The 15,341-nt window shown below is 36.2% G+C and overlaps 1 protein-coding gene across 6 annotated transcripts in view; it reads right to left on the minus strand.

Moving 5' to 3' along the window:
- DMXL1 (Dmx like 1) overlaps positions 1–15,341 on the minus strand; it is a 135,917-nt gene that overhangs the window by 54,609 nt on the left and 65,967 nt on the right. For 3 of the 6 annotated variants that reach the window (XM_058738350.1, XM_058738343.1, XM_058738335.1), the window contains exons 21-29: positions 15,166–15,263; positions 14,206–14,371; positions 13,235–13,496; positions 10,348–11,441; positions 9,698–9,889; positions 6,534–6,610; positions 2,171–2,298; positions 1,395–1,643; positions 931–1,044 (exon numbers count right to left, since the gene is read on the minus strand). In XM_058738350.1, coding sequence (XP_058594333.1) covers positions 931–1,044; positions 1,395–1,643; positions 2,171–2,298; positions 6,534–6,610; positions 9,698–9,889; positions 10,348–11,441; positions 13,235–13,496; positions 14,206–14,371; positions 15,166–15,263 — 2,380 coding nt within the window. The remainder of the gene's footprint in view (positions 1–930; positions 1,045–1,394; positions 1,644–2,170; positions 2,299–6,533; positions 6,611–9,697; positions 9,890–10,347; positions 11,442–13,234; positions 13,497–14,205; positions 14,372–15,165; positions 15,264–15,341) is intronic. The other 3 variants (XM_058738360.1, XM_058738381.1, XM_058738371.1) reach the window with 1 other exon arrangement.

Below are 15,341 nucleotides of genomic sequence, written 5' to 3' on the forward strand. Positions count from 1 at the left end.
TTTTTAATTTTTTACAGGTATTTGGACATTCCATAGCTAGAATTTATTCCTTTTTAACATTTCACATTAATAAGATCAAAGTTTTAAGTAATTTTCTCTTAGAACACATTAAATAAGTTCTGAATTAGTGAACCATTTTTGCTTAATGCTTATCTCAGTAGAGCTCTATCTTATACACCCCTCTTAGACTTTGAAGGTTTTTCTTTAACTGAATTCAGATATCTGAAGTATATATATTCCCAGGCAAGTTTCATGAGAAGTTAAGTCTTTTTCTTTTTTTTGTCCATATAAAAAATAAAGCATGAGAAATTACTCTTTAAAAATTAGAAAACAGGTTATAAAAATTAAAATATTTTTTAAAATTTGAAAACTAAGATTAACACACACAGGCTAATAAATTACAAAAAGAAAACTTAACAGAAAGGTAGAAAGCATTATGAAGATTCTTTTCAGGTCAAGATGCAATATACAGAGTTTTACTATTAGAAAGTTTAGAAATAGGAATACAGTTGTTTAAAATATTTACTTTTCCTGGTATTATGAACACTTAGAAATCCAAATCCCCTAATGGCCAGAATCATAGTATGCAAAACATAAAGCAGCCACTTTGAAATGTTTTCCAGTCATTTCAAGCCATAGTCTGATTTACCATGATTAGCACTGACGTCTATTTCTACACATTTAAAATTATGTTAAGAGTGTAAGGAATAGATAACATCAAAACAAACAATTTAAGAGCAGATTGTGGTTTCTAAAAGGCTAATCATTGTTTTAAATCAAAAATATGGCTTGATTAAATAAAGGAAATTTCTTAATTTTCTACTGTTAAGTGCAAAACAAAATAAAATGGGCCCAAGGTACCCCAACCCTTTCAAAAAAACACAAAGCAAGCTGAACTGTAAAAGCCTATTTCTAAAGCTAGTATCTTGCCTGCAAGACTGGGAGGGCTATGAGAACTGATGGCTGAAAGAGCTTTGGTAAAGCCCACACATTCCATGGAGAATACCACTACCTGGTGGGGGCTAGGCATAGCAAAGTGCCTTCCTGCCAAAGAAAGAAGAGAGAATCTGTATTTGGGATAGAACAAAGACCACAGTTACAGTATATTTCAAAACAAATGATAATTTCAATAGTAAAAGATTTAAGAAAATTACATTAGACAGTTCTAATCAATGGTGCATGAGTATCGTAAAGTTTGGAAACTGCACCAGAAACTTCATACTGCGTTTTCACCATAAAACTATTTGTTCATGCTTTAAGAAAATGGTCTGTAATAAGAATTTTGTGTGAATAAGTTAAAACGTCATTACACTTGACAAAGTTATCATTCAGATGAATAAATAAAGTTCCAGTCTTAAAAATAAATAAATAAATGAAACCAATGAAAAACTAACCAGGTAAAGGTTTTGAGTGTGTCTGTTCTTTGCTGGGAACATGCGCACCTCCACCAAACACAGCAGACCACATTTTTTCATTTAGAGGATGGGCCACAATCCGAAATAGTTCATTACTAGAATGTGTCGCCAGGCCATGGATGAAGAGACTAAGATACACTGCTGTGAGAATCTCACAGAGTAAAACTGTAAGCCCTGACTGGGCTTCCTCGCCAGAAGAATTCAAAAGTCGAATTAGAGAAGTTATGCCTAGGACAAACAACAAACATAGCTACTAATGACAATAAATTAAAAAAAAAAAATCAAATATAAAAAACTTTATTATATCAGAATTAAAAGTTTTTCTTCTGTAGATTCACAGACTAGTAGAGGTTATTACAGTTAATGCACAAACACTGAGATATCTGTTCAAGTTAGAGAAATGATGAAGATCTATAAATCTGAAAGACAAAATTTAATTGCCATGACAAATGATCTATTATAACAAAAGTATAAAAAGTGATAACAAAACATTTGAGTTATCTTAGTAAAATGGCTAAGGAAACACCAATGTTAAGTAACTACATAACTTATAACGAATCGGAAATACTCAAGTGGTATCAATTCTAACAATGTTAACTGTTATGTCAACAGTTACTAACATACAGCAAAACTATGCCAAATGTACTTTTTCCTCATCTAATTCAATAAGGCTGAGAAAAAACTCATATATGTATATTTATATATATATATATTTTGTTTACATATAAAAATATACATATACAAATTATTTGTACCTGGCCATTGTGCTGGTGCTGTATTAGGAGTTACTGCTTCGTCTAAGCTTCCTGTTTTCAAAGAATGTCGATGGGGAAGCAATACTGTCTGATACATCATTCCAGTAAACTGATTTGTTTGAAATGAACTACAGGAAGAAAACATTTAAATAAGAATAATTTACAATAACAATATAATAAAACAGTAAACATAACATACAATGATCTAAAATGAATTTCATATGTATTATTTCCATATTTTAGATCTAACTTCTAGGGTATCTTAAATATAAATTTATTAGTTATACTGTTATTACTGATCTAAGTACTGTTATCTATAGTCTAGTGTTATGTTAAAACCAAGTATCCGGGGCGCCTGGGTAGCTCAGTCGGTTAAGCGTCCGACTTCGGCTCGGGTCATGATCTTGCAGTCTGTGAGTTCGAGCCCCGCGTCGGGCTCTGTGCTGACAGCTCAGAGCCTGGAGCCTGCTTCACATTCTGTGTCTCCCTCTCTCTCTGCCCCCTCCCTGCTCATGCTGTGTCTCTCTCTGTCTCAAAAATAAATAAACATTAAAAAAAAAAAATTAAAAAAAAAAAATAAAACCAAGTATCCTTTGAGGGTAAACGTGCAAATTTTCTAAATTAAAACACATGTGATGTTTTAAGTATTTAGTGAAAGACACAGAATACGTACAAATGAGAAAACTAAATTCCTATTGACCACAAACTACAAGCTATTCAATCAAATTTCAAAACAAGATTATCTAGTTGAAAAGAAAGTCAGTGTAGGTTCAGCGTGATATTTAATGGCTAGTCAGCCCTACATCAGGATAGGTTACATCAGGTATATGCACCAGGTACCAGGGATATAATTAAAAATGTGGTTTCTGTCTCCATGAAATTTACACTCTGGTGGAGGTATCAGACACAAATCATTTTATTATATTGCTTTTAAAGACAAAATCTACGCATACAGGGCTATAAAAGCAAAACAGAGTAACATGGCACACAATTTGGGAAGTCAGGATAAGTTTCTCCAACTAAATGGCACTTTAAGCTTAAAACTAAGTAAACAGAGGGGCGCCTGGGTGGCTCAGTTGGTTAAGCGTCCGACTTTGGCTCAGGTCATAATCTCAAAGTTTTTGAGTTTGAGCCCCACATTAGGCTCTGTGCTGACAGCTCAGAGCCTGGAGCCTGCTTCAGATTCTGTGTCTCCCTCTCTCTCTGCCCCTCCCCGACTCATGCTCTGTCTCTCCCTCTCTCAAAAATCAACATTAAAAAAAATTAAACATATACTGATGAAAATAAAGCCACACTCAATGACAAGAAAATGAACTCTTGGAGGACGAAGGCCAAAGATATCAAGTTGAAGCTATCTTGGGAATACATAAGCAGAGTAGTAAGTTTAGACTCTCATGAGAGAATTCAAGCACATAAAACAATAAAAAATCAACACAAAGGAAGAGTAACATCATGTAAGAAACAACAAACTCTGTGAATGACCTGCACCTAAGGAAGCAGATATACCAGAACATTACAGAATGTGCTTTATACTCAGAGAGGTTAAAACAATTAAATAAAGACTATAAGTTATAAAAATAAAAGTGGTTATTAAAATCAACAAGGAGATCTTAAAAATGAAAAACAGAATTTCTAAAACACAAACTCAGATAGGCTAAATAAAAGGACATTGCTGAAGAATGAGTTAGTGTCTGGAAAACGAAGCTAGGATTTCTCCTGAAATGAAGGAAAAATGAATAAAATGAAAGCTAAAACAAAAATAAAAGAAACCTCTATGTTCCAATACCTGTCTAATAAGGAACAAAGAAAAGACAAAATATTTAAAGAAATGAAACAAAGCAAAGGATCATAGGAGAAAAAGAAGATGCAAACCAAGAAACAAACTTGTAACCACAGGGAAGGAAGTGATGCTTACTAGAGCGGGGGAGGGGATGGTAATAGGTAATAGGTAATAGGTAATGGGGATTAAGGAGTGCACTTGGCAGGATGAACACCAGATGATGTACAGAAGTGCTGAATCACTATATTGTACACCTGAAACTAATATTACACTGTTTGTTAACTAACTGGAATTTAAATAAAAATAAAAAAAAAAAAAAAGAAAGAATTTCAAAGCACTAAGGAAACAGTAAGCACTAAGGAAACAGTATGTTTTAAAAGTCTAGCTAAATTAGAGTGAAACTTAGGCTATAAAGAGAAAAATCATAAACACATTATTTTCATTTTATTTTTATTTTTCATTTTTATTTAATTTCTTTTTAAATTTACATCCAAGTTAGTTAGCATATAGTACAACAATGATTTCAGGAGTAGATTCCTTAATGCCCCTTACCCACTTAGCCCATCCCCCCTTCCACAACCCCTCCAATAACCCTCTGTTTGTTCTCCATATTTAAGCATCTTATGTTTTGTCCCCTCCCTGTTTTTATATTATTTTTGCTTCCTTTCCCTTATGTTCATGTGTTTTGTATCTTAAAGTCCTCATATGAGTGAAGTCTTATAATACTTGTCTTTCTCTAATATCGCTTGACATAATACCCTCTAGTGCCATTTACATAGTTGCAAATGGCAAGATTTCATTCTTTTTGATCGCTGAGTAATACTCTATTGTGTGTGTGTATATGTATATATATATATATATATATACCACATCTTCTTTATCCATTCATCCATCGATGGATATGTGGGCTCTTTCCCTACTTTGGCTATTGTGGATAGTGCTGCTATAAACATTGGGGTGCATGTGTCCTTTCGAAACAGCATACCTGTTGCCTTGGATAAATACCTAGCAGTGCAATTGCTGGGTCATAGGGTAGTTCTAGTTTTAATTTTCTGAGAAACTTCCATACTGTTTTCCAGACTGGCTGCACCCGTTTAAATTCCCACCAGCAGTGCAGAAGAGATCCTCTCTCTCGGCATCCTTGTCAACATCTGTTGTTGCCTGAGTTGTTAATGTTAGCCATTCTGACAGGTGTCAGGTGGTATCTCATTGTGGTTTTGATCTGTATTTCCCTGATGATGAGTGATGTGGAGCATTTTTTTCATGTGTCAGTTGGCCACCTGGAAGTCTTCTTTGGACAAGTGTCTATTCATGTCTTTTGCCCATTTCTTCACTGGGTTATTTGTTTTTTGGGTTTTGAGTTTGACAAGTTCTTTACAGATTTTGGATACTAACCCTTTATCTGATATGTTGTTTGCAAATATCCTCTCCTATTCCATCATTGCCTTTTAGTTTTTCTGATTGTTTCCTTCACTGTACAGAAGTTTTTTATTTGGATGAGGTCCCAAGAGTTCATGTTTGCTTTTGTTTCTCTTGCCACCGGAGACGTGTTTAGTAAGAAGTTGCTGCGGCCAAGGTCAAAGAGGCTTTTGCCTGCTTTCTCCTCGAGGATTTTGATGGCTTCCTGTCTAACATTTAGGTCTTTCACCCATTTTGAGTTTGTTTTTGTGTATGGTGTAAGAAAGTGGTCCAGGTTCATTCTTCTGCATGTCGTTGTCCAGTTTTCCCAGCACCGCTTGCTAAAGAGACTGTGTTTATTCCATTGGATATTCTTTCCTGCTTTGTCAAAGATTAGTTGGCCATACATTTGTGGGTCCACTTCTGGGTTCTCTATTGTGTTCCATTGATCTGAGTGTCTGTTTTTGTGCCAACATCACTCTTTTTTGAAGTTTATTTGAGAGAGAGTGTGTGAGTGGGGGAGGGGCAGAGAGACAGAGAGAGAGAATCCCAAGCAGGCTCCATGGTGTCAGCACAGAGCCTGACACGGGGCTCGATCCCATGAATCATGAGACCTGAGCCGAAATCAAGAGTTGGTTGCTTAACCAACTAAGCCACCCAGGTGCCCCAACATCATTCTTCTGTGAAATTTTTCTCAATTCCAAGTCACTTACTCCCTCCTTTGGGCTCCCTGAGCCTTTTACTATCTTACATCATATATACTATAATTGTATGATATACATTACACATAACAGTATGTAGTTATATATAATTGCATATAATGACAATGTAATTATACCATTATACTCATGCCTCAAGTACAATGTCATGCTATATATATCACTTATCAGCTCACATGTATGTCTTTAACTAGAATGATCTTAAGAAAGGAGAACTTATCTCAGTGTACACCATGACTCCTAAGTTAGTTAAATGAGTTATACTGACAAGGGTCTACTTGGTATTCATTTACCAGAAAGGCATACGCCAAAATTACAAAGCTGGGAAAAAAAGTACTCTTCAGTTCAAATGCTTTCTGTGTTATTTAAAACACTGTCATAAACAGTTTTTCTAAATCTAGAGCATATAAATTCTGAAATGTCACCAGTTACTATAAGCATTCCTCAATTTCACAAAGATATTTACCTGTAGTTATGACTACCACAAAGGCACTGATAAATACAAGCAGAAAGTGAGGCTGCTAAAGTATGCATTACATATACCTGGAAAAAAACCACAAAATTACTTTAAGTATAACTTTTAAAAAATCAAACTTGTTTCAAGACCAACTATAATAAGCATTATAAAAAAGTGGAAAAAACTATTCTGTCCTTATGAACTATTTCCTTTTTTTCCTTAACATTCATTTATGCCTATACAGGTCTCACTGACAAATTAAAAACACTAAGGCTGTGGGCAGATAACATAAAACACACATAGGCTACCTAATTTCTATTTTAAGAGCAAATGGGAAAAGACATTAGCTATTCAGTAGTGCATCAGCCATGTATTAAAAGAAAATCCTTTGGGGCACCAGGGTGGCTCAGTTGGTTAAGCATCCAACTTTGGCTCAGGTCATGATCTCTCAGTTCAAGAGTTCAAAGCCCCATGTTGTGCTGTGTGCTGACAGCTCAGAGCCTGGAGCCTGCTTCAGATTCTGTGTCTCCTTCTCTCTCTGCCCCTCCCCTACTCACGCTCTCTCTCTCTGAAAAATAAACATAAAAAAAATAAAGAAAAAAAGAAAAAGAAAGCCCTTCAAGACTCAACCTTCTTCAAACAAAATATGTAGAAGCTCAGTCTGGTAAATAACAGTTTACCTATGGATAGGTCACTAAGAATATGCTACCACATATTCTAGCTACTAGAGAAAGCAAGGAACCTAAAGAGAGGGAAATTATTTAGGGAAAGAAGAAGGTATGAAAGACAGCAACTGAAGGGCAAACATTTGCACTGAGGAAGAGAAGGCTCTAAACATGGCATGACAAGCAGTAAAAGAAGTAGATCTGACAAGCATAACCCAGGTCAGAAAGCAAACTAGATTAGACTATTAAAAGACTAAGTTCTTCAAATGGAGGGTTGCTGGAACGGAGGAGAGTAGGGATGCACTAGATGCGTGATGGACATTAAGGAGGGCATTTGTGATGAGCATTGAGTATTGTATGTAAGTGATCAGTCACTAAATTCGACTCATGAAACCATTATTACACTATACATCAACTAACTTGGATTTAAATTTAAAAAAGAGACCAGGTTCTTGATCTAATTATGAAGTAGGACAGTCTTGGATGCAGATAAAAATGGGAGAGTCACAGATTAAAACCAAAAATCAAGGATATCATCATATTAAAAGAAGACAACAAAAACCACATATGGGAAATTGCAAAAATGATCAAAATATTTTTAAGTTTCTCCAGTCAAAAAGTGGAGTCTATTTCTCTACTTACTGAACCTGGGCTGGCCTTGTGACTTGCTTTGACCAAGAAGGCAAAGCATTACATGAGTTCTGAACCTAGTCCTCAAGAGGCCTTGCAAATTCTCCTATTGCTGCTCTTTAAACCCTGCAACCACTATGTAAAATAATCTAGGTGGGATGGTTAATTTTATGCATCAACTTAACTGGACCATGGGGTGCCCAGACATTTGGGGAGACATTCTGGGTTATGTCTGTAAGGGTGATGTGGGATGAAATTAACACGGATAGAAGTGGCAGACTCAGTAAAGCAGACTGCCCTCCCTAATGTGGGCGGGCCTCACCCAATCAGGTGAAGACCTAAACAGAATAAAGCTGAATATAAGGGAACTTCTGCCTGGCTGTACTGAGCTGGAACATTGGTGTTGTCCTGGCTTTAAACACTTGCTCCTCTTGGGTCTCACGCCTACTGGCTCTCACACTGTACCTTATACTACTGGCTTTTCTGGTTGTCAGGTCTCTAGACCCAGACTTGAACTACACAATAGGTCCTGGGTCTCCACCTTGATGACAGCCAATCTTAGGACCTCTCAGCTCCCATAGTTATGTAAGGCAACTGCTCTGTACATATACATACACAAGTCCTATTTGTTCTGTTTTTCTAGACCAATACGTTAGGCTTGGTTGATAGTGGATGAGACCCATATGATCCAGATTCTCCTGTCATCCCTGGAAATAGTGTGCCAACCACCCAAAATGCAAATAAGGCCATCCTAATCCAGAATCCAGCCAACGTACCAGCTAACAGAAGACAAATGAAAATATCCAGACATCAGTCAGTCCAGGTGGCCCAAATTAGAACTGAGGAGCCACCCCAGTGAATCATGAGCAAAATAAATGATGGCCATTTGAAGTTACTAATGTTTCAGGGTGGTTCTTAAGCAGCAAAAGCTAACTGATATACCAAGTGTATGCTCATTATTAAAATTAAATATGTGATACAGTTTAGCTAAAATGAGCAAAATCTCAACAAAATTAAATTCCTTACTGTATCATATACCATGTGGGCATTTATACTATAGGAGGACAGGAAAAGTGGCAAAATTAAATTACAAGGGTTAAGGTTATCAAAGAGGGTAAGGCTGTAGGAAAGGCCAAGATCAGGCAAGCAGAATATTGAACTGGTATGATATCGCAGCCTGAGAGGTGGGCGAGAACCAGACGACAGACTATTAAGAGAAAAAGAGAAAAGGAGTCCAAACTTGGTCATACTTTAAAGGATTTCAGTATGCTTGGAGAGTAAAGATGAAACATGGAATGTGATATTAACTGTACATAAAGTACAGTGGTGATGATGAAAAGATGATGTGCTTGACTAGATAACCATGTGATTACTTATGCATCAGAATCACCTGGGATTAAAAATCTTGGGACTCACTCTCACACACTGATTCAGTAAGTTTGGAGTCAATTTAAGAATCACATATCCTTAAAATACGTAATGTTTTAATATTAATAAAGGAAAACTTTAATTTTATACCATAATACTTAGTTCCTATTTCTAAAAATCAATCAGCTTCTCCCCTAATTGTAATGCTAAAAGAATTACTCATGTATCTGCATACACACCTATTACTCTTATCTTAATAAAGTGGCTAAATAACACTAAATAACTAAATTTAAAATTGAAGTACCCTATTGGGTATGAGAATACAAGTGAGGTCAGCCTGGCCTACAACCCCAAGTTCTCTTTGATCAAAAAATATAAACTTAGTAACGTGACAATCCCTATGTACAGTCTGATGTTTAAAATTGCTTCTAATAAGTGTTTCTTAACACTTAGCTTTCGGTTTTATCATAATATACAGGTAAGTTAAAAGAATGAACCAAGCATACTTACCTTATTGCTCTGGATGTCGGGATGGGGTGGTGAATCAAAGTTTATTATGGCATGCAGAATATCATGTGTGAGGTTACTAAGGTGCAGTAATGGATTGGCAACTACTGTTTTGGCACTGGCAGTACAAGCAAAGAGGAGGGGTACCGAGGTTTGCTCTGACAGAGGGCTAGGAAATATGGGTTCTGATGTTTCCTTAAAAACAATGGGAAAAAAAAGGTTAATCAACTATTTAAAGTGGTAATTCACTACTTTACTATTTCAGAAGTCTCTTGGAAAAACTTCAAAATAATTCAAAATTAAAAGCATAACAGATTACAGAATTAGGACCTGAGGAGGTCAACATTCCACCAATTATAGAGGAAAATGAGGGGACAATACCCTTTTATCCTAAGGAGAAGTTCATCACCTCACAAGGCACTCATGTAAGAATGCAGAGTATGAATGCAGCAGATCACAGGGCTTGACGGAGAATGATCCTGAAACCATTATACACACACTACGCTACAAACTCCTAACACAAAACGGTATTCCTTAAAGCAACCATAATGAAGAAAATCAACAACTTTAGTACTTAAAAACCAAAAGAGCAGTATCAAAAACCATTTCTCATGTGTGTACTATTTCAACTGGCCACTGTGTAACTTACATACCTGCTGAGATTCTTGTAAAAGCAAAATCAACTCCATTCTCACAGATGCAAGACCCCCTCCGTGGGACCCATGAAGTATGCAGTAACTCAGAAACATCCTCAAGAGTGACTGATATTTCAAAAGCCACCGTCTTTTTTCTTGAAAATTTTCTCTCAGTTGTTTCACTTTTGTTTGCTGAAGCAAATCTTCAGAATCTTCATTTAATCCAAATCCATCTCCATTTTCGTCCAGGGCAGACTGTAATTCTTCTCCATCTGAACAATAGTCACAGGTCCTCTGAAGAGCTATTACCTCTCTTTCAAGCCAGTGGTAGAGTTGGTAACGCAATTTTCCACCATCTATTTCATAGCCAGTAGATAAAGTACGAAGTTCTACGGTGAGAATCTTTAAACATGCTCTAAATTTTAACTGAACTGCAATTATGTCTTCTGATGGACTCAAAATATCATTTTCATCTAGTGTGCTGAGAGTGTCTGTATAATTAGAACTTGTTTCATCTACTTTTTTCATCGTTTTTCTCTGTAAAGGTTTCAGTTCTTTCATTGAAATAGGGAGATCATCATTTTCTTCATCGTTATCACTGTCCCATTTTAATTCTAAAGAGTCATCCTGAAATACAACGCTTGGTTGGCTCCAGTCAAAAGAAAGAGTGGAGTTTGTCTGCTTCTCTGAGGAACCCTCTGAAGAAGATCCAAAACCATTCATCACTGACTGTGACCAATCAACAGCAGAAGACTTATCTTCCCTTGCATCCAAGTTCACTGGAGAAGAAGGAGAATAGTCTTTACTAGTATCCAGAAAACTCGATGTTCTACAAAAAGGTTTCGTTTTCTTGATTACTTTTGGCATCTTTGATAATACTTCCAAAGCTAACATAGGACAGCCAGCTTTTAAATGAGCACTGGCAGTAGTAAAAAATAATCTTCTTTCACTTAAATTGATTGTTCCTGCCAGTTCACTTTTTCCCGTTAAACTCATGTGTGTAGACAATACATCAGATGATCCAAAATGACGTCTCAGCAACAGAGGATGCGTTCTTAGATAATTGTAGAAATTAAAAACTGCAGGATTACAGGCTGACATCATGACTTGATCTGAAAGTAAATTAAATTTATCAGCTAAGAAAAATTCAAGAGTTGTACTGCAGTCCTTTTTCTCTATGGCACCTTTACCCACCTGGTCTTTTGACAGAATTTTACTAAGAGATCACACTCACACATGGCATTGAACAGACAAGAACACGTCTGTCATGAAAGTGTTTTAACATAAAAGGAGAACGGAGGTTATACTGATTTCCGCCTCTTCAGGTAATAATTTAAGATTATTTGAACATCCACTTACACACCCATAGTTCGTATTCTCCTCCTTCCCTCAACATCCCTTCCCAGTCTGCTGTGCTAAATCTTCCTCATCTTCTCTACTTGAGGATGTTAAGAGTATCCTAGAGTTCAGTGCTTGGCTTCTTTTCTGTCTACACTCGCTGAGTGAACTCATACAGTGCCAAGGCTTCAAATACCATCTAGACATTGGTAACTTGCACATCTTTTTCAAGCCCAACTTCATCCTGTACATCTAGACTGCTATATCCAAAGGCCTACATTACATTTCCATTTACATGCAGATACTCTTTCCTCAAGGTCTCTTTATCTAGTGTGCTCTTAGCCTAAACCACTCTTTATCCAGATAGCTACTAGATAACTCACTCAGGTCTCTGTTCAAAGGTCAGCTTATCAGAGAGGGATTCTCTATCTAAAACAACACTCCCCCAAACCTGCTCCTGGTTTTCCTCATACCATTTACCTCAAGCTAAAAACCCAGGAGTTATCCTTGACTCTTACTCCCTTCACATCCAATCCTACCTAGTTTACCTGAAAATTATATTCCAAATCCCACCATTTTTCTGAGCCTCCGCTCTTATTATTCCAGTCCAAGCCACTATTACCTTTTAAAATTTTCTTCTAGAATAGAGAATTTGACTCTAAAAGTATGTGATCATGTATTAATCCCAAATCAAAATACACTTTTGACATAAATATGAGTAGGTATAAAAAAGTGACTGGCAAAGGCCTTTTCTTTTCCCCTTTCATTACAGACAAGTCAGTTTGGAAATCTTTAGCTCAGATGGCCAGGACATTTCAACAACTGAACATGGCTTTCTCACAATTCTCTCACAGTAAGACTCGTGATATTCCTCATTAAATGATGCTATGTAAAAACCTATCAACTAAAATCTTTTCCAATTAGTACTTCAAGTGATATGACTGACACCAAGGATACCAGCTATTACAAATAATTCAATTCTACCTATGGAAAAATATTTGAAAAGCATATCCCATCATTTTTATATGATTTTATACAAAGATTCCATTTTATACTAACCTCTAGAAAAGCTTAAGCAAAAGGGATTTCTAAAACAAAAGGAGATCTTAAAAAAAGTAAATTATAAAAAATTCTCTACCTCACTCATCTCATAAAAAACTAATCCTATCACTTGTCAACTTTCTTTAAAGAATGTATTTTTATTATAAAAATTCCAAAACTAATTAACACACAAACTTGCACCTGAGAAAAATGGATTTTCTATCACTACTTTCCTCAAAATTTATATTCAAATGTTGATAATATTTATGTCGAATACACTGATTTTATAAAAACAGAAAATCCAAAGTTCTTGGTTTTCAAAGGATTTTTCTGAAAAAAGGATTTTCCTAAAAAAAAAACCAAAAAAACTGTATATACATAACTCTGTGTCCCCAACTAAATCTTAAAAGTCTTAGACCATGTTTTCAACTTGCTTTGTATTACCCTTAGCACCCAACAGTGTGTTCTGCACCCAGCAAATACTAAAACAACTCTGTATTATTAACATCTTAGAAATGCAGCTTACCATCATCCTCTCTGACTGGTTGCTTTATTAATGTTTCCAGAGCACCACTATAATCTTCCAAAATCCAATATGCCATACTCCGAAGAAAAGGATCATAATGCATACTTATGTTCAATGAATTGAGTTCACTGACAGGAGAATCAATTCCCAAAACTTTTTTACGTAAAATAGATTTATATGTTGCAGATGTATCAAATTCAGACTCATAGAGTCTTGCTATTACAAGAGCCAACTGAATGTCATTCAGTTTCTCAAGACATACCTTCAAAAAGAGAAATACTGGTTATCAATAAGCAGAAGCATGTTTCATTTTAAGATAAACTCGACTGACTCACTAATAACTAGATGAAAAAAAAGCACTGTTAGTATCTGAAATTTTTAAAAATATTTATTCTTGAGAGAGAGGGAGACAGAGTGTGAGCAGGGGAGGGGCAGAGAAAGAAGGGAGACACAGAACTGGAAACAGGCTCCAGGCTCTGAGCTGTCAGCACAGAGCCTGATGTGGGGCTTGAACTGTGAGATCGTGACCTGAGCTGAAGTCAGACACTTAACCAACTGAGCCACCCAGGCACCCCTAGATGATAGGATTTTTAAAAGTCACTATTAAATATTACTATGTATTTATTAACCTTATGCAATTTCTGCTATTCTTAAATCAAATTAAAAAATAAAAATTTAAGCCTACATAAAAAGCTTAAAAGGCTGACAATGCTTCTTTTCATGTTTATTTGCTTTTGGGAGAGAGAGAGAGAGACAGAGTGCAAGCAGGGGAGGGTCAGAGAGAGAGGGAGACACAGAATCTGAAGCAGGCTCCATCCAGGCTCTGAGCTGCCAGCACAGAGCCTGACGTGCGAAATCATGTCCCAACGCACAAACTGCGAGATCACAACCCAAGCCAAAGTCAGACACTCAACCAACTGAGCCATCCAGGCACCCCAACAATGCTTTTATTGAAAAAGTTTCATCATTACCTCAATTGCATCTCTGAGGCAACCAGCTAAAAGAAAAAATGCTGCAGAATGTTCAAATCTTTGTTTGCCTAACAAAGAAAAGGCATTCTTTAAAGCTGCTTTACGCCATCTCTCATCCTCAAAATTGTGTCCAAAAAACTGTGTCATCTTGGTGTCTTTTTGGGATCTATAAAGAAAAAAAATGTATGAAAATTTTGAAGCACAATGTTTCCACAGTCAGAACCAATTTTATAAAGTCAGCCATTTACAAGTTAAGACTCAAAGGAAACACTTGCCCATGTATGGATTACTATACATCTGCCTGCCCACTGGAGGATTACTAGCGATCAAAACCTAAGGAATTTATCCTGATTCAAAACAATCCTAAAAGATCTAGTCTCTGAGAAAACTGACTGGTGCCCATGATTTCCCCCTCAAAGTTGTATTCATATAGATTCATGTGGAATAGAGTGTGAAATAAATGGTGAACTATTTTTAGTAATCATGTTTATCAAGTCTTGCTGAGAACAAGTGAAAGAGAAAATTCCAAGTGATCCTTGCTCAAGAGTGGGGTCAGGGCCCACAGGAGGAGGGTAGTTTGGAGGGATAGCCTGGTCCATGAATCTATAATAGGGCAGAGGGTAGATGCCTGTTCCAGATTCCACCAATTCGTCGTCTTCCCCACTACAGAGACAAGTCTTTGGTTTAGTTCTTTGTTCCAAAGAAGTACCATGAGAAGTTCTTACAATAAGTAAGAAAATGGTTTCCTGGACTGATAAACCTAAAACCTAAAGTGATATCATCAAGATTTTTCTATTCTGGAAAACACTTGGGCTTCCTTCCTATGAATGTCTCCCTAAACACAAAAATAACTAAGAATGTACATGAATCACAATTAACAAGAACAACAAATCTTGACTTTATTTCATACACTTGTTCCTTATGAAAAGTTTTCCATTTTGAAGCAGTTTTCTCACCTACCTATATAAGCCCCAAATCACAGCTTTCTTTCTCATTGCAAGGTAAAAAATGGCAGCATCTAAAGGATCATTCTTTCTATAAAAGGCTGCTTTAGCTACCTATAATTAGAAAATGTTGGTCAAAATTTCACGGAAACAATTTTTAAACAAACAAAATAACTTCTCTCACATACCACA

This window comes from Neofelis nebulosa, chromosome 1 (assembly GCF_028018385.1).
Source record: "Neofelis nebulosa isolate mNeoNeb1 chromosome 1, mNeoNeb1.pri, whole genome shotgun sequence".
Lineage (NCBI taxonomy): Eukaryota > Metazoa > Chordata > Mammalia > Carnivora > Felidae > Neofelis > Neofelis nebulosa.